This window comes from Micropterus dolomieu, linkage group LG17, assembly GCF_021292245.1.
Source record: "Micropterus dolomieu isolate WLL.071019.BEF.003 ecotype Adirondacks linkage group LG17, ASM2129224v1, whole genome shotgun sequence".
Classification (NCBI taxonomy): Eukaryota; Metazoa; Chordata; class Actinopteri; order Centrarchiformes; family Centrarchidae; genus Micropterus; species Micropterus dolomieu.
The window spans coordinates 716,907-740,447 of record NC_060166.1 but is presented as its reverse complement, the minus strand read 5'-3'; the positions used below and the strand labels follow the sequence as shown (position 1 = coordinate 740,447).

At 41.4% G+C, this 23,541-nt stretch overlaps 1 protein-coding gene across 1 annotated transcript in view; it reads left to right on the top strand.

Moving 5' to 3' along the window:
• Positions 1-7,153: 7,153 nt before the first annotated feature.
• Positions 7,154-23,541, top strand: part of LOC123985987 (cell migration inducing hyaluronidase 1) — a 134,934-nt gene continuing 118,546 nt past the window's right edge. The window contains exon 1 of the mRNA XM_046074017.1: positions 7,154-7,247. Coding sequence (XP_045929973.1) covers positions 7,154-7,247 — 94 coding nt within the window. The remainder of the gene's footprint in view (positions 7,248-23,541) is intronic.

Below are 23,541 nucleotides of genomic sequence, written 5' to 3'. Positions count from 1 at the left end.
ATAATCCGAGCAGATTCAATAGGGACCTCGCACGGTCGTGCTCGGGCCCTAATAATCCGAGCAGATTCAATAGGGACCTCGCACGGTCGTGCTCGGGCCCTAAATATAATCCGAGCAGATTCAATAGGGACCTCGCACGGTCGTGCTCGGGCCCTAAATACCCAAAAAACAATAATACAAAAACAATACAAGATAAAGAAAAGAAGACTAAAATACACGTTTAAGATAAATATAAAATTAGTAAAATAGAATAAAATAAAAGGGATAAAATAAAGTCAAACAAGATCGGGAAAGACTCCTATAAAAGTATGTTTTAAGAAGGGACTTAAAAGAGTTCACTGACTCAGCCGACCTGATTTCCTCGGGCAGGCTGTTCCAGAGCCTCGGAGCCCTGACAGCAAACGCTCTGTCCCCTTTAGTTTTCAGTCGAGACTCTGGAACAGACAACAGACCTCTGCCAGAAGATCTCAAGGTACGATTACAATTACATTACAATTGAGATAGTTATTACATTATTTTCATCAACCCTCACTGATTTCCCACCTCATTGAATTGACGGGGAGGCCTGAGCAATACTCAGACTATCGCCTCTCGAGGTACAAAGTGGAATCACAACACAGAACAGGCCGAGGCTAGCTAACATCGGAACTGTTACTACCGTGCGTTCTGTTGAAAGAGTTTATTCATCTTTTAAATTTTTTTTAACTAAAATAATGGATTATGTCATAACTACAAAATTGAGATAATGAAACTCTTAATACTACATTTTGACTTTGAGACTCCACGGCCTCAAGATATAGGTAATTAAGCAGAAACCACTACTTTTATCATTTTAGGCAAACAGTATGCCAGGAGCTTTGTGGCACCTGGAGTTGCCCCCTTGGTAATTGGGACAGTGAACATTTCTTAGTGTGTCAAATAATAATTCTCGCTAAATCGCAAAAAAACACAAGTAAACAGCTAAATGGTCCTATATAAGTCCATTAAGACAGTCTTCGGCCTCTTCGATTTCCGCTACTAATAACATTACTTTATCATCAGGCTAATGCCATTTCTGGCACTTGCATTACCAAAACTTAGTGTGAGTCCATTTTAGATCAACTGCAAGGACTTTAGGGCATCATAACATTTTCTGTCTGAAGGTATTTTCCTGTTAGTGACAGATGGTGTTTGGAGAAAATGCTGAGAATTGGTTGCTGGAGTTTTCTGTTCCTGCAGAGAGGAGAGGAATAGGAATGAAGAGTGAAAGAGCTTTATTATGGAGCTGTGATTGCGCAGTTCACTGCTTTTTGGGAAGCTTCTAGTAGTTATACCAAGGGCCAGTGTACTTCCAATCCCTGTACTTCTCCTGGGACCGAAAGGATGGATGGGTGGAATGATGGCATATCTGTCAGGGCTGCTGTCAGTGTAAGTGGTTTAGTGCATATACAGTATGTGGAGAAAGGTGAAATCACAAGAGTGTTAAGTTGATCGGGAAAGGAAAAAGTGAAGTAGAAATGGAGATGATGTACCTGCACATTGATTGTTTTACATATTTATGTTTTTCCGTCTAAAACTTTTAACCTTCAACATAAAACTACACTATGTAAGTATTTATAGTTAGTTAGTATCTTAAAATTATCAAAATGATACATTGTACTGTGACTTCAACTGAGTAAATGTTCTTAGTAACTTTCCACCTATGGTATTAACATTTAATGACTGCATGAGTTATTCCTCCTGCGACCCTGTATGCAGGATAAGCGGTTGACAGTGGGTGGATGGATGGATGGATGAGTTATTCCATGTAGCTGACTTGGCTGCCTCAGTGAACATATAAATGTATACCTACAGACTGAAGACTCATTGATGGGAAAAAATAAGCTGTCTGTAACTCAAGCAATTATAGGTAGCTTTTCGTTATTCATGTCACACACCACAAATAATACATGTCCCTCAGAATCCAAATTTCAAATGCACATGGAAAAATGAATTGGGAGTGTTTTTGTCTACATCCAGAGAGCCGGATACAGGGTCCTTGTTGTACATGAGAACAGTTTTGTTTAATCTTTGGATAATGTGCAGTGTGTTTACAGTCTGCTGCTGTCAGCTTTACTCTGTCTGGAAACTGAACAGCATTCTCAGTGAGCTCTGGAGTGTCTGTTCTCACTCAAGAATTCACATGTTTTTCTTTTATTTATCTCATCTGTTGTCTCTATTTTATCTTCTGGTGGTTATCGTATTTGAAAGCCAGGCAGGTATCTTTATTTCAAATTACTGATTCCATTTTTCAGCAAGCACAAGATAGTTTTATGACAGGGAATCCATCTCTCTCTTTTTTTTTGACCTGATGGATTTGGCGTGGCATGTCAGGGCCGCTGCAGGGTGATGGTGGCTCATGGTCTTTATTGTGAATGTCCTATATTGTGGCAGTTCATGTCAGCCTGGGATAAGATGAGCTGAGCTGTCCCTCTCTTTCTTTGTCTCTCGTCTTCTTCCTGTCTGCTGGCCCTGTCTCCCCTCTGCCACGCTTCTATATCCGTTGTCTGTCTCTCACTTCACTTCCTTTCATTTATTTTTATTTCACTTTAGTGGGTCCTTTATTAACCTAACGTGTGATTCCCTAAACTGATAGGTGAAGGGGACAAAATGTATTCAGTGCACTCCAGAACATTAATTAATTAAATGAAACCAGATTAGTTATGTGCTAAACTATGCATTGGCTACATTTACAGCTGTACTAAGCAAGATTTGTATTATATAAATATATATTCAGAAACCTTAAGCTCTATTCATATGGGATTTATTTTTTTAGTGAAGGTTGGCTGATTTGAATACTTTCTCCTTCTCCAGTATAAATATTGGTCCTCCCAGAACTCACCTTTTGGTTGATTTACTATGCAAAATAATATCAATACTGCAAAATGCATGTGCATCTTTTTAGTTGAGTGGGTTAGAGACTGATGTATTGAGTTTCGTCGATGCAAATGTTTGCTGACTTTTCTGGTTTGCATCACTGTAAATTGAATCCTATTCACAGCTATGTATGAATTCTGCCCATGGAACCAGTTTTCAGCTACCATTGGTCAGTGTGACCTATTTTGTTTCACACTTTTTCCACTCTCACTGGTTCCACCACTGTGTAGACTGTAGGCACACAGAACATACCTCTTTTTCTAAGACAGTGATGCGAAAGCCTACCTTAGATCCCTGTAACCAAATTTAGTTAGCTCCAGCAGCTAAGACACAAAGGCTGCCAGCTCACAAAGCAGCACCAAAGCAACTCTTTTCCCTCTATGGACTGGTAACGTATCTTAACTGGGCTTAACATGGCGTGAGTTAGCATGTGACGAAGTGGGTTTGCTCACCACTTGTCCCGTACAGGCCATGACTTTCTAGTTTATACATATATGTTTATGTTTTTGGTAATTTGCCATAGCTTGTGTAAAAGTGCACCACTTACTATTCCGGGTTGTTTGTGTTTGTATTATGTTACAGGCGAGTGCAAAGCATATGATAAGTTAGAGTAAACACATAGTCATAAGTTAGTTTCAGCTCAATTTTAGTAGGTTGCAAATTTAAACATGGTTTAATTGTTTTCCTGTGTTAATACTTACAATTGTTTGTTCCTTTGTTAAGTTCCACCATGCAGGATAATTGTTTGGGGAGGGGCCGGCCTAAGCATTTCCTGTTTTATAGGAATAGGGTGGTCATGGATGACATCACCGGGCCAAACCAAGTAGAGGGTTTTCTTTCTTTATAGGAATGTTTCTTTTGGTTGTTTTTGATTATTATGAATAAATGAGTGAATAACCCTGACCTGTTTTTCTAGGCAGTGGGAGCAGAGTGAACTGATAACGAAGTTCCAAATATTAAGAGATTTCTAGATATAGATGTTGTGGAGTAGATCAACCTGCATCAGAATGGGATGGGCTGAAGCAGTTGGGTGTGAATTGACCACCCTATATAAACAGGGGGGGAAAAAAAAAAAGGAGGTGAGGGTGTGCTGCTGTGAACACGTGCCTCGTGTTAGTGTTGCTATAAGTTTGATGCGTCATTTTTCTTTTGTTATTTTGGATTGAATTATCCATGTACTGCCGACCATGGTCAATAAAATAATCACTTCTGCAAACATATGATGCTGGAGTCTGCCTACCTACCGCCTTATTAGCCATTCTGGCCAGGCTACACCGCATTTGGTGGCAGTGGTGGGATCCAGGCCAGTAGGAGGCAGTGAAGAAAATGGGGAAAAAATGTCAACCAGACAGAAGAAACTACAAGTGGTGCAAGATGTCTGTGACCAACAGGTGGATGAAGGAGGTCAACCCCCGGAACAAGAAAACATGGCTGAACTGTCGAACCTTCTGCGAGGCCTGATGCAACAGCAGGCTGACCGTGATGTTAGGACAGAGCAGGAGCAGAAACGACAGGAGGAGAGGTGGAAACTAATCCAGCATCAGTTTTCTCAGCTACAACATGAAGTACGACAGGACCGCCAGGATCGTCAGCAGCTGGCCACTCTGTTGAGCCTACAGCTGAGCCACCTCATATCCTAACAAGCCAAGTCGGGCATGAGGCTAGTCCATCGCAGGCTGTTATGGGAGGACAGCATTCCAGTCTGGTGAGGCTTCCTGGATGGAAGAGCCTTAAAATGCAGCCCTACAATGAAGGTGAGGAACATTATTTAATCACCTTTGAAAGAATTGCTCATGCTTGCCAATGGCCTGGAGTGGGCTCTTCATCTAGCTCCACTGTTAACTGGTAAAGCCCGTTCTGCATATGTAGCTATGGACAGACACCATGGACTATGATAATTGATAACCAAGCAGTCTAGTGAGACTAGGGCTAGCTGGGCCAGTGCTAGTTTGCTAGCTGTTACAAGGTCTAAACGCAGGCAGGAGCAGGATAGTTCAGTGGGGTGGGAGGAGTTACCTTTTGCAAATCAGGAAGTGACTAGTGTTGAGCGCCCCAGACAGACTAAGGAAAGGAAAAGCAGGAGACCGAGGAGACAGGACAGAGTAAGAGGGACAAAAATAGCTGAGCATGTGTCTGAACCTTTAGAGTCTGACCTTTTTGCTATTGCTAGTGATGTTGCTAAGCTACAGAAGGAGGACCCCACATTAGCAACTTTGTTTTGTAAATGTGTGCCTGAGTCAACCCAAGTGGTAGGTAGAGGGAAGGAGGTATTTGTGGTCAAGGGAGACATGCTATGTCGCCGTAGCCAGATTGGTGACCAGTTAGTCGTTCCCCAGAGTTTCAGACACACAATCCTTAACCTAAGCCATTCTATCCCGTGGGCAGGAAACATTTGCTAGGATGGTCCCCCGTTTCTATTGGCCCCAGCAGTACGCTTGCATGCACGTCTTGTCCATAATGTCAGTTAACAGCTCCAAGCCGGAAAAGAGAGAGGGCTCCCCTCATTAGCATGCCCATTATTGATACACCCTTTTCCCGCATTGCTATGGACATTGTAGGCCCACTAGAAAGAAGCAGTGCAGGCCACAAGTACATCCTAGTGATCTGTGACTACGCCACAAGATATCCTGAGGCCTTTCCGTTGAAGATCAAGACCTGCCAGATTGTCAACTGTCTCATACAGATGTTTTCCAGAGTCGGAATCCCAAAGGAGATCATCACAGATCAAGGCACCAACTTCACTTCAAGTCTACTAAAAGAGGTGTACAGCATGCTGGGAATTCAAGGTGTGAAGACCAGTCCCTACCATCCACAAACAGATGGTCTCGTTGAGCGCTTTAACAAAACCCTCAAGTCCATGTTGAGGAAGTTTGTGAATGACTCGGGGTCAGACTGGAACCAGTGGCTCCCATTCTTGTTGTTTGCATACAGAGAAGTCCCACAAGCATCAACTGGGTTTTCACCTTTCCAGCTGCTTTATGGACACTCAGTAAGGGGTCCAATGGATGTCTTAAAGGAGGCCTGGGAGGGTCCCATGCCACAACAGCAGTGCAGTGAGCTCTCATATGTGTTGAAGATGAGAGATAAACTGGACCAGTTCCAAGAGCTTGCCAATAGTAATCTGGCTGAAGCACAAAAGCGACAGAAGCAGAGTTATGACAAAGCTTCTAGGAGGAGAGTTACAGGAGGGCCAGCAAGTTCTGCTACTGCTGCCAACGTCTGACAGTGGTCTCCTTGCCAAGTGGCAGGGGCCATACAAGAGGGGAGGCTACACCGCATAGCACACATGGCTTCTTGTCAGTATAATTTACATGTATTGACTTGGTTCATTGAGCTTTATTGTTTTTTGTTCATTGTTAGGTTAATTGGTAGCCAAATGCTAGGTTGATGTTAGTTATGTATCGTGCAGGTACATCCAGTAACTAATGTCTCCTATGAAAACTAACTTTTCCCTTTTCTGACCTGGCACCGGTCACCACACGAAACACACACACTCCAGTTTGGACTTAAACATAGCCACACAAGCAGAGAGGAACTTCAAAGCTCCCACTAACTTTACTTTCTAACTGTACTTCTGTCATATCTGCACATCACCATATCACTAACTTTGCACGACCCTCATTCCCACTACCACCTCAAGTTTTTCTATAACGTGTGTGTGTGTGTGTGTTCGCCATTGGTCAAGTAAACCCCACCAAGGTGGTTCTCCTCTGGCAGCCTCCCTAACCACAACTGCCATCCTTACTCAGTACTCTACACCCAGGCTCCAATGCTTCTGTGGTGAGAGTAGTTCACTAAGGATAGCTGTAATGACTTAAACCAGCTTGGGATTTGTTAGAAGATAATGAGAATAAAGGGTCAGTTTGTTCTAAAATGAACTAAACAGCACTGGCTGCATTGTATAGTGCTTCCATCCAAAGTACTAATTTACCTGTCATTCCCTAGGTACCATGAAAGATACTGGCCTGACTATCGGGTGCAATTTCGGTGTTCATTGTCTTGCCTAAGAGCTGAGGATTGGTGGCAGCATTTAAATGAGGGTTTTGCATGTTTTAATGGTTTCCGCCCTTGAGAGTCAGGAGGGAAAGCAGCCACCGTGTAAAAATCTTGGTTTGTTTCATTCAGTGTGAGTATGTGGAAATTTTATGAACCTGCCCATCCTGCCTATGATTGCACTAAGTACTTCGCCTGAAACATTGCGTTGGGAAACACCAACAGAAACAGCTACAGTATCCTGGAATGACCCAGACGTGAGGAAATGCCAGCAGATCATGCTTCATCCAGCCGGAGGAAACAATCACCGACCATCCGCACCGTGCCCGGTCACTCCGCAATCTCCTGTCCCTGGTCCTGTACGCCCCAACGCCCCATTCCCTCTCCGAAACCTACAATGGGTTGTGTTGCTATTACGACTGGCACGCTGTGAACAGCTGGTGATCGTTCCCTCTGGCTGGATGAATTTTACGTGTGATCCATGCTGCAGATTGGGGCTCTCTGCAGCACCACGCAACTTTCTAAATTCTTCCATCTCACAGAGATGGCATGAATGTTAATACAACAGTATTACCAAAGCTAAAGGAAAATAAAAAGAACAATTCTATTCATAAAGTTCATCGAATAAAAATTTTATTTCTATAGGTTGGATATTAAATAATATTATATTTAATATTTTTTATTTCTCTACGTTTTCTTTCATTACGGCTGCCTCTCCTCGCAACAATAACAGCAGCCATCTCTGCGCAACACTTGGTGATTTGCACCTTCCTTTCAAATGTAGTAAATGTTTAATGAATATTATTCCTCTTTTCATTTCAATGAATGTGTTCAAAATTAGGAAGAATTTCTTTAACATCAGTGCATTTGAAGCTGAGCTTGCATGCTGAAGGAGGGAGGCAAAAGGTTATTGGTGCATTGCCACCACCAGCTGGACAGGTGTTTTATTGTACATGGATGAAAATGAATTGTTGGGTTAGACACCATATTGTGAAATGCACTGGATGTTCGTATTTACACATATACCTGTACACACACGTGTGCTCAAGACAAGTGTAGGAATAGCAGACTGAGACAGAGCTTCAGAGTGCCCAGCTTAAATAGCATCACCTGGGGTTTGTTCTTGCTGTGAACAGCACTGAATCAATCAGAGGATTACCTATTATGTGCGCACACATTCATCTGGTGCCTATTGTCCTGTCTGCGCACTGTGAATGGTGGCTGGACCCCAGAATATGTCCCAGAGGACGCTGAGCTTGTTGCTGCTGGCAGCTAAAACTCAACATTTGAAATGTCAGCTGCTCTGTGATGAAGGAAAAACAGAAGATGACACATTTATCTTTTATTACTGTGTATGTGATGAGTGTTACTATGATTTCTGAGCATCGACGTCATAATTTATACAATCCCTTTTGGGGATTTGGGGCCAAGGGTGTTCAGTATTCTGCAATGGTGTAGACACACAACCACCTACATATTCCCCTAGAAGTTTGTTGTAGCTCCTGTGTTCCTCCTCTGACACAAAAAGCCTTTCACCAGCCCTGCCTGATGTGTCTGAGTTATCTTTATCACAGATAAAGCAGCCCAACAAGGTATTCACCACCAGTTTCCCATCGTCTCCGCAAAACACATCCTGCTCCACACATAAAGCACAAGTCAAGTCGAGTCCACTTGCTGTCTGAATTCACCTTTAGTCCTGTTTACAATAAAAAAGGCAATGTATGCTGAAACTCTGAATCACATATTTAAAAAAAAAAAATGCATTATATTGTATTATATTATTATATTATATTCCTTCTCCACAGTGTGGGGCAGTTTTCACTCGTGTTAAAAAAAATTTTTTTTACATTATTTTTTTAATAGACTGTAGACTGAGTACTGTCCCACACCAGCATGGGATCCAGTCGGTAAATGGCCAGTAGTAGCAGAATTTTGCTCCAACCCTAACTATGATGTAAATGAATGTGAAGGAAGGAGAACAAATTAGACATGCATGTTACCATCTCTGAACCCGATTAGCTACAGTCTTTGTGTATGCAAGTGAAGGAAATAATCTTCTATTGATAGATATGTCAGGAAAAGTGACTCAAATAATAAATTATGTCAAAAAAACGGGGTAGGTAAAAATTCAAAATGAAATCAGTGAAAACGATCTTCATGAAAGTCTAATAAGCAGGATGGTTGCAATGAGTGAGTATTGGCACCCACTGTCAGAGAGTGACAGCTGAAAGATGGGAATGCATAGAGTTAATGTGGGAGGAGAGGACTGAGCAGTCTCCCTCTGTTTCTCTCACACACAGCATTTAGGGCTGCCTCAATTTGGAGCTTTGCTCCTCATCTAAAGCAGCAGATGCTATGTTCATTAATCAAAAAGATGCTGTATTAATTTCTGGGTGGCTATTTGAAGGGTAGAAGAAAGAGTATTATTTGTCTAGTCTTGTTGGGAAACTTGAGCTTATCTTACCTTCACTTCTTTAGCTTACCTGACTTGGGTCTTATCTCTGGTAACTGCATCACAAAACTTTGGTGTTTCACTCTCAGAAAACCTTTTTGTCTGTCATACCAGTGTAGGTCAAAATGTCTCTAAGGTAACATATTGTTGTCTTCCACGTACTGTAATTAAATACAGCACTGGATGTTAGACCCATCATTATTCAGTGTTGACACAACCCTTTGAGAGACACACACACACACACAATACCTCCATGCCACTGGGATACAGCCAAGGTCTGAATACCTTCCACTACTTTGTTGTCATTTCACAAGTCTAATCCCCAATTCACTGACCTGTCGACACTCGTACTGCACGCACTCACGCACTCACGCACTCACGCATGCATGGTACGATATAGTAAAATAAGGAGTTGAAAAACAGTCCTTGGCCTGGAAATAGTGTGGGGGGGTGTGTAGGGTAGAGAGGTGCATATTTACTGGGTTGAGAGAAAAGCATAATTACTGATTTGGAAAGGGGAAACAGTTGTTAAGGAACATCTGGATGCTGGTCCATGAAAAGGAGGGCAGCAGGTGTGAGGTGCCAAGTTTACAGAACTGCATAATCCAGGTATTTATGCTTTCTCCCTTGAACCTGCTGTATTACAGGACTAATGGTCATGTAATAGCACAGGGGTGTTGATTATTGTAGTATACCTACTTTACTTTTAATACAAATTATGAATTAATATCAGCACTGGTAATAAACACACTGGTAGTACACTGCATTATTATTAATTTTACTATAATTAAAAATAGACTAACTTGTATTAAATTCACACTTAAAGAAGAGAAAACTGATTGCCAATTACCTAATTTAGTCCTATAAAATAGACTGAATATACATATATCAAGAGACTGTCTGTCTGTTTGTATTTCGATTATGTCAGGAACCGTTCATCCAAGTGATTTCAAACGTGGCGGGTGTGTTGCTGCAGACCCAAGGGAGTGCAGTGTCGAGTTTGGTGCAAATTTAACACGCAAGACATCCATAATTAACAAATATACTATAGAACCACTCTGAGCGGAGCTCTGTAGCAGCAACGGCGGGTTGCTCGCGGGGGCACAGCAGAGCTGCTTGCGCGGCCGGGGATTATGCTGCTCAGCTCTGCAACAGCGAGAGTAGGGTACACTAGCGGGGATGGGGCTTATATCCTCCGATGGGGTAGCGAATTGTTGAAACAGAGTTCTAACCACTGAATATTTAGCAGTATCTCCGCCATTGTCATGTTGTTTCAGTGTTATTAATGTTTTAGGTCAAGGTTTGGCAAAGATGTTTGGTTGTTCATGCTCACAATAAAGCCTGTGCACAGTGTGTGCGTCCCAGTGATTGATCCACATCCATCAACGTATGGACACGTTTTTTTCATTTCCCCAGCATCTCCAGGCAGAGGAAATTCCTGCGCTTCTCCTTCAGGGGAATCCAATTTTTCCAACATTTCCTGACGGCTATTTCAGGGGTGTGTTAAGCACGCCACAGACACTTCTGAATGTCTTCCAGAACTTTTCAATGAAGATGAACAATGTCAGGAAATGTCTCTATGTTGAATTCAAAAAAATAAAAGTACTATACAAGCACTCACTCACTCACTCACTCACTCACTCACTCACTCACTCACTCACTCACTCAATGACTGACTGACTGATTTGAACAGACGGATATAGAGGCCAGCATGGGTTCCAATTAGACTGTGATACCAAAACATAAGTGTACTCTGTGTGTGTGTGTGTGTGTGTGTGTGTGTGTGTGTGTGTGCGTGTGTGTGAGTGTGTGTGTTGGCCTGGCCTAGTTTTGAGAGAAGAGGCACCTGAGGATTGCCTCCACAGGTTTTCTGCCTGGCTGAAAAAATATTAACCCTGCTGAGCCCAGCTGGGGGTACAGACACAGATAAATGAACAGATAGACGTGAGCTCCAAAATACACAGATTTATCAACTCCATCATATCTGCATGGAAATAATGTGTTGGTGATATTTGGAAATATTGCTTCAAAATGAGATATGCACCAAATTAAGTTAACCGACAACCCATGAATAACACAGCATTAATATTTAAGGTTCGGTTTTCCCCATATCACAAGAAAACATATTCTCCCACACACCTTAGTGGCATCTAGCCATACAGATAATTAGGGGTCGAAGGAGTAAAGCTTGCTGCTGGAGCCCTATTATTTTTGTTCTCATTTTTCTTTTATGACCTGAAGGTGACACAATCAAGTTAACATTTTTGCAATTACGTTAAGAACTGTAATAATACTCACAACCAGTAGAGGTCCTTGTCAGAAAATTTAAGACTGTATAGGTAAGACGAAACAATATCAAGATCCATTTAGTAGCTAGTAGTTATGGAGCTTTTGTTCATATCACATGAACTTTTCTACTCCTAGTTCATTACAAATGAGAAAAATCAATCTGATCATAAAGCTTTTGGGATAATATTGAAAACTCAAGAACAGCTACTAAATTGACCTTCAGGTAAGATTATGTTCGCAACTGCTGATCCCAAAGTCAAGAATGAATTTGCTTTTCTTGTGACATATGAGAGAGAATTGAGATGGCGCCAGTGTGTGTGGCTCGCCGTGTCTCTCTGTCAATGCTGTGTGTGTTTCTGCTGTTCGTGTCATTTGTTGTTCAAAACGTTCAATATTGGTGTACACTCGACAAACACTACTGGATCTTTGTTTCTCTGCCAAAGATCTAGTAAAGTTTGATCATGATGGATATAAAACTTTGCCTCCGCTCCTATCAGGAATCCCCGCTTACCTTTGTTGCCCTGAGGCTCCACATCTCCAGCGTAGGCCTAAGCACTACCGCCGCCGGGGGAAACGCAGCGGTCAGCTGGTGAGGTTGAAAGCCTGTTTAGCGCGTTCTTCTGCTACCTGGGCTGGGTACTGAGCAGTGCCTCGACTCCTCATTTCGAGGCGATTGTTGGACTCTGTCGACGCCTGGTTGGTACCTGTTGTCGATAGTCAGATCTATGTGCCTTTTAGAAAGAATGAAAATGTTGGACCGTTACTTAAGTGTCTTGATGACAAAGGCTTGGATGGCTCTTAACTTTTTAAGTCTGAATGGAAGTAAGACAGAAGTGATGTTTTTGGTGGCACTACTGGGACCCCCCCGTGTTGACTCTGACCTTAAGCTCGGAGACAGATAAGGACATTCGTAAAAACCAGCTTTTATCAATTTCCCCCATTTTAGCCTCACTCCACTGGCTGCCTGCACATCATAGGATCCATTTTATTTATTTTATTTGTTTTTAAGTATCTTAATGGTCTTGCCCCACCCTACATCTCTGAGCTGCTACACCACTATAGACCCACCCGTTCTCTCAGGTCTCTCTCTCAACTGCTCCTAAGCGCGCCCAAAACAAAGCGCAAGCTCAAAGGGGACCGAGCTTTTGCTGTAGCAGCTCCTAAACTGTGGAACCTCTACCTCTGCATATTAGACAGGCATCTTAACTGTCTGTTTTTAAGTCTCTTCTTAAAACCCACCTCTTTTCCCTGGCCTTTGAAAACTGAAGTGGACGTTTCTTGTTTTAGTTGTATTGATTTTATTGTTTTATTGTATGGTTATCGTTTTTATTTGTATTTTATGCATTGAGTGACCTTTGTCTTTAGTGTCTTGTATGTATTCATTTATTGTTTTACTGTACAGCACTTTGTGTCCACTTGGATTGTAAAGTGCTCTATAAATACATTTTGACTGATTAGTCAGTCAGTATTAAAGAGCTTGTTAGAATTTTCTCCTCCTTTTTTTCTTTTCACTTTCTATAACTGGATGATTTTGGAAGCTGTGCTTATCATTAGATGACCTCATTTACTGTTAACTATAAAGGTCAGAGGTTTTTATACAGCAAGAAAGAAGTTTTGGGTGTGTGGAGACAATGTCTGAGCTAAAATTGGTTGGAACCAAGCCTTTATTTTAAACCTAAATATAAGGAGCATTAACATACATAAGATACAACAGTGATTTGGTATGTAAGCCTTCATATGTCCAAATAAACTGGGACAATTCTTACAGTGTCTGTTTAGAGGGAATGCAGATTGACTTAGCTGGAGAGTTGAGGTGCTGTGGTTCCTTGCAGCTGTACAGAGCACAATAAAAAATGTCAGCAGGGTAAAAGGCGGACGAAGAGTTTTATGCAACACTGGGCGTATTTTTGACTTGTGGTGTGTGTGTGTGTGGGTGTGTGTGGGTGTTTGTGTGTTTGTGTGTGCGTGCATGTACTTGCTTGTCATTACTGATGTGTGCTGTAGCTGTCCCTGGCATACAGACAGTGCCCATCAATCACAGCGAGGTATTGAGCCTTTACCTAATGAGGGAGTTTGTTGAAGTCAGGTTTTCCTATGCAGCCTTCTGTGGGTCAGTGTGGAAAGATCACAAACATGCACAAACACTCATGCTTGGATGGACCTGACACCTCTATTCTCTATCTGCTGGTAAAATGGCAGTTTGTGATGGCTGGTGAAATTACTTATTCAGGGAAGGTTGTGACCGACCATGGTGCATGGCTTATCACTCTTGCCAGTGGAATATATACAGCTTCATCACGAGATAATGACTCCTTTTTGCTCTATTATTATTATTTCTATTTATACTTGCTGTACTTGGTGCTATGATGACTCAGTTTCATGTGATGGTCAGTAAAGTTTGTTCTTAATATTTACTGTAGCATGCAAGCAAAAATGTATAGAAAGCAAGGGTGTGAACCTTACCTGACATTTTATTTAGGACAGTATAATTAGCTCTTGTCGTCTTTTCCTGCTGTCTTTCTCTGAGTCTGAACTGAGTCACGATGACCACGATGCCTGCTCCAGGGCCTGATAAAGGCACGGTGCAATCAGAGTTAGCTTGGCTCTGACATCTTGGTATTTAAGTGACATTTACTGGCTGAATTATCACAAACCCATTTTCAACTCCAGTTTCTCTCAACCACGTTGTCGTTCATTGGATTTCGTTTTATTGGATTTCCTGTTCAGTTTTTCTTCTGTCTTCCCTATCGTTGCTTTCTGTCTGTCAGCCCTCCCTGCTACCTGCTCATCAGTTAACTTGAATTCTCCCAAAAGGCAGAAAAGTAAATCTCAGGCTTGTAAACCAGAACTAATATCTTGTACCAGTATTACCTTTTCCTTTTAAACTGTTAATTTAATCTAACAGCAGGATATGTTTGATTTGATTTGCTGTAAGTCCATACATAAGTGAAGTTTTACATATTTTACATATTTACATAAACCACTGAAGATTTTATTCTACGTTTGTCTAATATAAACAGAACATTCGCACACTTTTGTATTTATTGCTTTATTTTATCATTTGGCTTTGGCTAGAGGTTTTAACATGGGCAGCACACAAACACTAAATCAATAAAATGCAAGACGCACAAAAGATAAATTTACTTTAATTTATTTTGCTATGAAGACAAGCACTTAAAATACAGAAGATGCACAGACAATAGAAATGTATGCGAGAATACGAACAATGTCATAAATAAGTCATAATTCTGATCTTTGTGTAGATTTTGGCTGTCACCTACACTGCATGCACAATTATTAGGCAAGTATCCTAAATAAATAATTATTTCCAACTCTAAACCATGTAAACTTGAATGCTGACTGGAGCTAATCATTTTCAGGTGATATGTATTTGTGTAAAGAGGGAGGGTGTGGTGAGATGTGCATGATTATTAGGCAGCTTCATTATTTCAGGTAGAATGGGCCAAAAAAGAGATTTAACTGACACTGAAAAGTCAAAAATTGTAAACTGCAACCTACCTAGAGTGTCAAGGTGCCAAGTGCTCAGAGACACGGCCGAGGTCAGGAAGGCTGAAACACGATCACCACTGAATAAGATTCTCAAGTTGAAGCGTCAAGACTGGGCAAAGAAATACCTGAAGACAGATTTTTCAAGGTTTTATGAAATGAGAGTGACTCTATGGACCAGATGGACAGATCACTAATTAACACGGCACCACTGCGACTCAGGAGCCAGCAAGGTGGAGGAGGGGTACTGGCAGGGGCGGATTGGCCCCCTGGCAATTCTGGCATATGCCAGAGGGGATATTAATATCAGTGTTTCCCACACATCAGCTTTACTTGGGCGGCTGTTGAGGTACGTTAAGGGCCGCCCAAAATATTTGGCGACCCATTTAAGCATTTTGCAGAGAAACACTGAGAGAAATGATCATCCATTACGTTATAAGACTCAGAAGGTGGATATTTCACAAGCATGGACCAGGCAAAGCAACAGTGAACACTTTGGTGCAGGTGCAACTGGGTACAATTTGGTTTTGGCTTCGATTGGCTTCCTCATTAACAAGCCTCCTCCGCACACCCGCGGATGAAAATCGCGAGAGCTGTGTCATTTCGGCCACTTCATAAAACAGCCCACTGCTGATGGAGAAAGTCAACAGGGCTGACAAATACAGGGAGGGAGAAAAAGAAAGAGGTAGGGAGAGCCACTGTGTTTGCAGCAGAGGTGTATGTTCCGTGCTTGTGTGGAAATATTAGAAGTGAAGGCAAGGAGAGCAGAATTAAGTCTGCTCGTGAGTAATATTTTTATTCATGTGTACTCCAATGTTGAGAGCAGTGTGTGAGAAAACATTTTTCTGCAATGTTCTATAGGCTACTGTGTTCATGGATGTTGCTGGGATCGGTACAGCCAGAGAGCCCTGGTCTTCTTGTAGACTAGTGCTGGGAGGAAGGATGCTGCTGTAGGCCTAGCAGAGACAGGGAGGAGGGTAGAAGAAAACAGTCACACAAAAATGTTTCGGGTTGTAATTGACTCTGCAGTAGAGACAGACAGTAACAGCAGACAAACAGACAGAGAGCACAGACTCTACAACATACTCAGCCATTGTTTTAACTGCATGTGCAAATTTGTTGTGTGCTCTTAAAAAAATCTAGTGAGCGTTGTGTGCCGGTCACATACATAAAATGTTACAAATCTGTTACCACTGGTGTCATTTACACTAGGGTCGCTGGGGATATGTCCCTATCACTTTTTGAAAGCGAATTTGGATAAAATATGTTCTGAAAAATAGCTTGGAACAAGAAATGTTAAATCACAAATGAAAATGCTTTGTTTATTTGCACAATCAGAAAACATGCGATGCAGAAATAAATGTGCATTGTCCAAGAAAATTACTTAAGCAACAAAATATATTATATTATATTTTGAATTGTCACCTGCTGAATGTTGTGCTGCCATTCATATAAATAAAGACATTTACTCCATAAATTGATGCAGAGAATGTCTCCAGAATGCAGGAAATTAAGTATTTAATGCTCTAAATCTTTTGGGAGGGGACCCCCAGACTCCCCACTCATACATTTTATCATTGAATACTTATTCAAAATAGTGTTAAAATATCTTCTTGTCTTGTTCTCGTGACCAAAGTCTTTCATCACACCCCTATTTTCAGACCTTATGTCACCAGCTCTTTTCAACACAAAGTGACGCACTTGCTGTTACATTCTGTCGACCTACTGCTTATATTATTTCACCATCTTTAAACAAATGTAGCCTAAGTAGTGAATGTGTGTTCGTGGGGACACATGGTAAGGTGGGCTGGCGTGGCTACAGTGCCAGGGCTGAATTTTTGTCCCAGTCCACCCCTGGGTGCTAGTATTGGCTATAATAGTTGGACTTTTGGGGTTAAAGATGGACTGAAACTCCACTCTCAAACCTACTGCCAGTTTCTGGAGGATACTTTCTTCAAGCATTGGGACAGGCAGAAGTCCTCAGTTTTCAAGAAGGCCATGATCTGGCAAGCCAGCGAGGGCCTCAAAGATGCCCAAATAATGGCCTGGCCCCCATCCTCTCCTGACTGAAATCCTATTGAGAACTTGTGGACTCTTCTAAGATAAGATTTACGGTCAGGGAAGACAGTACACCTCTTTGAACAGTGTTTAGGAGGCTGTGGTTGCTGCTCCAGTGAAAGTTGATAGTGAACAGATCAAGAAACTGACTCCACTGATGGAAGGCTCATGGCAGTTACTGAATTGTTGTAACACTTACCCCCAAAACACAAGTAATTTGATAGAAATTCTTTTGGTGATTTAATTGCCTAATAATTCTGCACATTTATATATTCTCCTGATAGACATTGTGCATTGTGTTGTTCAATAATAAAATTGATCCTGAGAATACAGTTTGCCTAATAATTGTGCACACAGCGTAGCATTTGCTACAATTTTTCAAATTGCTACCATGTTCTTATAGGTTACCCCATTCTCTTCAGCAGCTGTCTCTATTTGCTTTTTTTAGTTTGTATTGCATTAAATAGTTGAATAGATTCAGTATCCAACGTAAGATTTCACCCCCACCAGCCCTCCGAGTTTTACTGACCCCTTGCATATTTTTACTGGCCCAGGGGAAAAAAGACCAAAAATAATACCATTACTTTATTATAGTATATGCATTGTAATGATTCATTCAAACAACATTTTTTTTGATTTGATGTTCCCATGAATGTGCTATTTGCTTCTGCATATTTAAAAATACAAAGACAGCAAGGGACTTGTTGCATTACGTCCCCCCAATCTGTGATTCAGCCTGGACCAGCTCCCAGTGAGTGAACGCCGCAGCTTGACCGGGTTCGAACACAGCCTCTGAGACTGACAGAGGCCAGTTTGACAATAGGGAATACAGTGCTGAGGGGTTTTTTTTTGCCGGGTTTGGCAACTTGTTGTCAGCTAACTGAATAGGACCACCTGCTGCCTGGCTAACCGAGCTTACTAGCTACAGCTACAGATAGACACAGTTAGTGGTTTAGCAAAAAGTAAATTTATCTGTCCATCAAGAAACTCTGTAAATCTCCTCAGTACTGTATTCCCTGTGGGTCTTTGAGGTTGTGTACGGCTGTGTTCATGCCGCATTCACTGGGAGGCTGCTGAGCTCGGTTTTGTTGTCCGCTCACCCGACTCCGGTACTGGTGCCCAATCCGGCACTGCTCCCTGCCATCATTCCCTGCTGTGTCTCCTGCCCATGGCCTGAAAACCTCCAGTCCTTAAATAGAGGTGTAAACACTAACACTGCCCAGGTGCTCCGAGCTCCCAGTCCGGTCAGGTATGACCACTAGTTGCTCAGCTGACTGAGCTAATTAGATAACGGCAGCTAGTTAGCTTTGGAGACAGCAGTCAGCTGGCACAGGCAGTCAGCTGGCCTGAACGGACCAGCGACTAGCCAATCAGCTTGCCCGACATACATTTTTATTGCCCCTGGGCCACCTCGTTAAGAGACAATGCTCTTAATAATTCCACGTAATAAAAAGAGCTGCTGACTACACCAGACTCACAATTGTTTGATTATTAATCATTCAATTTTAATTTACCGCTGTTGTTTATTGTTTAACTCTAACATTGTCTCTGGGAAGTGACTGATGTATAGAGATGTTCAAAGCTGGGAAAGTGAACTCTTCCTCTTTGAGCAAGAAGCACTTTTAGGTAAAAGGCATGAGCTCTCTGTAGCTTGTTATTCCACCAGCCTGTGATTTAAACCACTTTGACACACGCAAATACACTGTAGACATCATTCTCATCCATCACTGTTACAAACACACACACACAATGTAAAAGGCAGAAGAGGAGAGAGGGAAGTGGATTTATCTTTGAAGAAACAGCCTACAGGTTTTCACTTAAGCAACCACTGATGCAAATATACTGTAAACACTTACGTGTGTGTGTGTGTGTGTGTGTGTGTGTGTGCGCGCATGCATGCAGCTGATCAATGAAATTCTTGACTAAAGCTTTCACAGCTCGTCATTGTTCAGAGATGGTCATGTGACAGCTGGGAATCAGAGCAGACAGCAGAGCAGATAAAAAACAGCTTGTACAAAATAAAGATACTTGTTAGTTGCTCCGGGGCTTGTTGGAGCATGAGTACTCTGGGATGAAAAGAAGTCTGGACTGTGGGTACACAGTCACAGAAAGGATACTGGATTACTTGATGTTAAACAACAAAGAACCTGAACCTGTAACACACTTTGTTACAGGTGATGTTTGCCAATGTCTTTCTTTACAACTGTTACAATAAATAAATACAAAATAGTAATTATAATGAGTATTAAAACCATGTCTGTGGTCCATTAGTATATTAAACTTCCATTTTGCAAATCCCTGTATAAATGTTTTATACCCTTAAGCTTAGTTCACACTACACGATTTTTAGCCCGATTTGCCGCTCGGTTGGCGGTCGCCAGTTGTTATGTGTGAACTACTCAACAACGCATCAAAACAGCCCCCCGACACATTTCTGACACATTGCCGACGTCTGCCAGATATCTAGCATGCCAAATATCTGGAAGAGTTGGCCGACTCGACATCCACTTTCAGCCAGTGGGAGCAGGCAGCTGGGAGAGCTGGCAGCTACTTTTTCACCTCAAAACACTTTACTCCCCTCCAGCTCTCTCTGTAGCTCAGACAATCCCTGCTACCTGAGTGTGCTAATCCATTCTTTCATCCATATTCTTTGTTTTTATAATTGCTGTCTTTATAATAACAAACAACAGCTGTTTCATGTGTAGGTTCGCGTCATTCCCGTTTCACATGTGTGTTTTCTTGACAAAACGTGGTTAGGAGACCAGCGTCAGGTGACACAGCCTCTGTCAGCTCCTGTAGTGTGTCTCTTATCCTTAACAGAGCACCATGGGGCAGTACAGAATCTGTGCTTGTTGTTCATTTGCAGAATGCCCCGAAATGTGAAGTCTGCATAAATATTTTTTATCCAAAGCTGCCAATGAAACTCATGGTATTTAAATTACCTGTAGCTTGAAGCATTAAGATCTTAATGTCATGATTTAGAAAGATCCTTCTTAGCTGGGTCATTTTCAGGATGTCTTGGTTTACAATAATTCTATGGCGGATGATCCTCTCAGAAGATGTTGTAGCTGGCATCCAAGATTGGCTCAATTCTGAAAAGACAATCCATTAACAAGAGGTATATATATATATATATATATATATATATATATATATATATATATATATATATATATATATATAATGGGGATGTCATATAAAAATATTCTTTGATCATAAAGCCTAATGTTACTCTATAGTTCTGTGGTTGTTAGTTCATATGATGAACTGGTTGTGGGTCACACATCTCTCCCGTCCAGCTAGTGCTGTGATTCCATTTTTTTTATTTGCCTGCTCCTATCTGGATTAGTTTGCTTTGCTATTGGACTGCTTGCCTGACCCTTGCCTGCCCTACTACTGTTAAAACCATTAAACAGAATATGTTCTGCATCAGAGTCTGCATCTGGTCCCTATGCCTTGTGTGATATGATAAATTGGTGAATGCAGTTCTTCTAAATCAACACTTGTTCATACAAGTGGTTCTTGCATTTAAAAATGCAAGTAAAAATATTGTGAACCATATATGGGACACAGATTTATCAAAAAACAGCTTCACCTTATGGTCAATAAAGCCATTTAGATTCATCATCTGGGAATAATGAATGTCTGTCCCAAAGTCAGTGGCAATCCATCCAATAGTTGTCATGACATTTCAATCTGGACTAAAGTGGTGGACCACCTGACATTCAGACCAGCCAGTAGTATGGCTGAAAGCACAGGAACTGTTATGAGTATGCACTGCCTTTTCTTTCTTTATGATCATTAAAAACCAAACGAGTCCCAGGCTGCTGTGTTTAGCTGTGGAAGTATCAGACCAAATCCCAGCTGAGGCTAAAAGTACCAATTTTGACATTTCAAATGGAAATTACAAACAAATTGCTACCAAGGCAAATTGCTATTAAAATACCCCTCCAACTCAAACTAGTGCACTTTAACAGAGCTACAGTCTTAGCTGAAAGAGCCAAATGTGCTGAAATTCAAATTCATTGGTAGTCCTCTCTTTGTGAACTTCTCATGCACTTTAGCATCCATTTCTGTAAGTCTGTGTGTATGGGTGACAGATTGAGAATATGAAAAAAAAACATAACAAAGGAACTTCTGGTGACTCATCAGAACATGGGTATTTCTAGGGAAAGTAGTTTGGTATTTAATACAATTATTTTACATATTTTTAAAATCTACATGAGGGTATAGATAAGATCACTTTTAAATCTCATACTTGATGCTATTATCGCCTGTAACAGCCACATTACTCCAATAGCACAGGCACCCAGTGCAATATACATGATTATCCCTAAAGCATCTAAACTGTTGTTATGGGCAATTGTGGAAATAGCAGCCCATTGTTAAATTAAGTAGGGTAAGCCCATATATAGAGGGAGACCCTACAGGACTGTTATCCACCCATATTTGCTCTCTCCCTATGCTTCTCAAAAAGGATTGTTTCCTGAATTAATAACAGCTGGTAGCCTGCTGAGTGAAAGCCAAGATCACTTTCAATGGCGGCATTCTATTTAATGAATTCACCATTAAGCACCATTATAAAACAAATGGCATAGGATTCTGTTAATACAAATGTTTCTGCCAGCTTGTGAACAGCTGATGCATGGTAGCTTTCCATCATGGCCACCAGTGGCATAGCGTACACAGTAGAAAAATCTAACCTTACGTTTAAAAGGTATTTGCTTGATTTTCTAAATGTTTGTATTTGCCTAGCTCATTAATATCTAGCACAAGCGGATGTCTGTACCTCAAGGGAGACCAGAGCTCTCCTCACACACAGCTTGGATGTCAGCTCATTTCGGTTAATGTAGCAAAATGCAGCGTAGATAACAGCCTAGTTGTAACACAGGTGTAAGTAGCAAATGTAGCAAAGTTACAAGTTGCTGCTTACTCTGTTCACAGCAGTACATTGCTTAGCTTCCGATCCAGTACTACTCTCTGCTTCTCCATACTGGGAACACGCTGACCACCATCGACTGCAGGTAATACACTGACTGTGGACGTACCTCACACAGCCCCCAACTATCCCTTAAATACTTGTGGGGAGGTTCCATCACTGCAGGCGTAAGATTATGCACAAAAACAAATAATATTATAAGACTATAAATCGTTAAATATTTTCGAATAATCTTACAATGAATCATCCTTCCACAAACCAGTTCCATGCCTCCTTCCTGTCATGTCTACTGCATATATGCTTGAAAGTGTTTTTGCATGTGGTACTAAGGATTTACTGCATGTGTGCTCAGCAGGGTTCTGAACATGGTTTTTCTGCGGCCTTTTCCCATTTCCTCTCCTGTTCTCCCAAGGGTTTGTAAGTCTCTCATGCTGTTTATGAAACAACTTTAGACCTGTGATACCTTCAGTGTAACACAATACCAAACATACCAACCAAACAGCCCCAGAATGACCATGAGACACTTTCTCCTGTCTTGGAGGCAGATTATTGGCATAACAGACTTGGAATTTACAAACCCCCCCTAATCCTGTCTCTTGTTCCCTTTCTCTATTTCTGCTGTGGAAAAATTACCCCTGGCTGTGGGTCCATGTGACTTGAGACTGTAGTAACCATGACAAATCAAGGTACATGTGTAGAGTTATGCAAGACCATCAAGTTGTTGGTTTTGCATGATAGACTGGAAGGCCTTCAAAAAGGCGTGGCCAAGTTAAAATAACAGCCCAGAGGTTTAGAGTTCTGCTGCTATTAATCTTTGTATTAAGCTAAGATAAACACATCCTGGACCTCTCTCTGTTCTGGACACACAAAGAAAAAAGATATCGATTTTCAGATCTAAGTCTTGGGAAGAAACAAGGCCTTTCCAAAATTCCTTGTTTCTTCAGGTTTCCAATAATGGGAACCATAACACATCTACTATTATACTTGCTGTCACGTAGTTCTTTAAAAACAAAATCATGTTACAGCTACAATGTTCTAACTAAAACAAAAATGTGTAGTTGAATAAGCCCTTGAAGCATTTTGTGTCAAAAATCACACCACTTCTCTGTTATAAGTCAGTCAAACATTATACCATACACATACTGCTGTAATCAGCATGCCTTGTCCTTGCAGTGATAGTGTTGTGTCTATTAACATTCTTAGAAATCATATAAATAAGTCACATTCTCAGTCGTCCAGGCATGACCAGATTAAGCCATTAGGGGAAATACATTTTCTGGTAGGCCTCCGCAGACCCACTACCAACGCCAAGAGACCTAGAAACCAACCAGTAATCCTATGCTAGAACAACACCTGTCCCCAGCTTTTCTGTGTTACAGTTAATTTACGCTAGCTTTCTTTTTCGGAA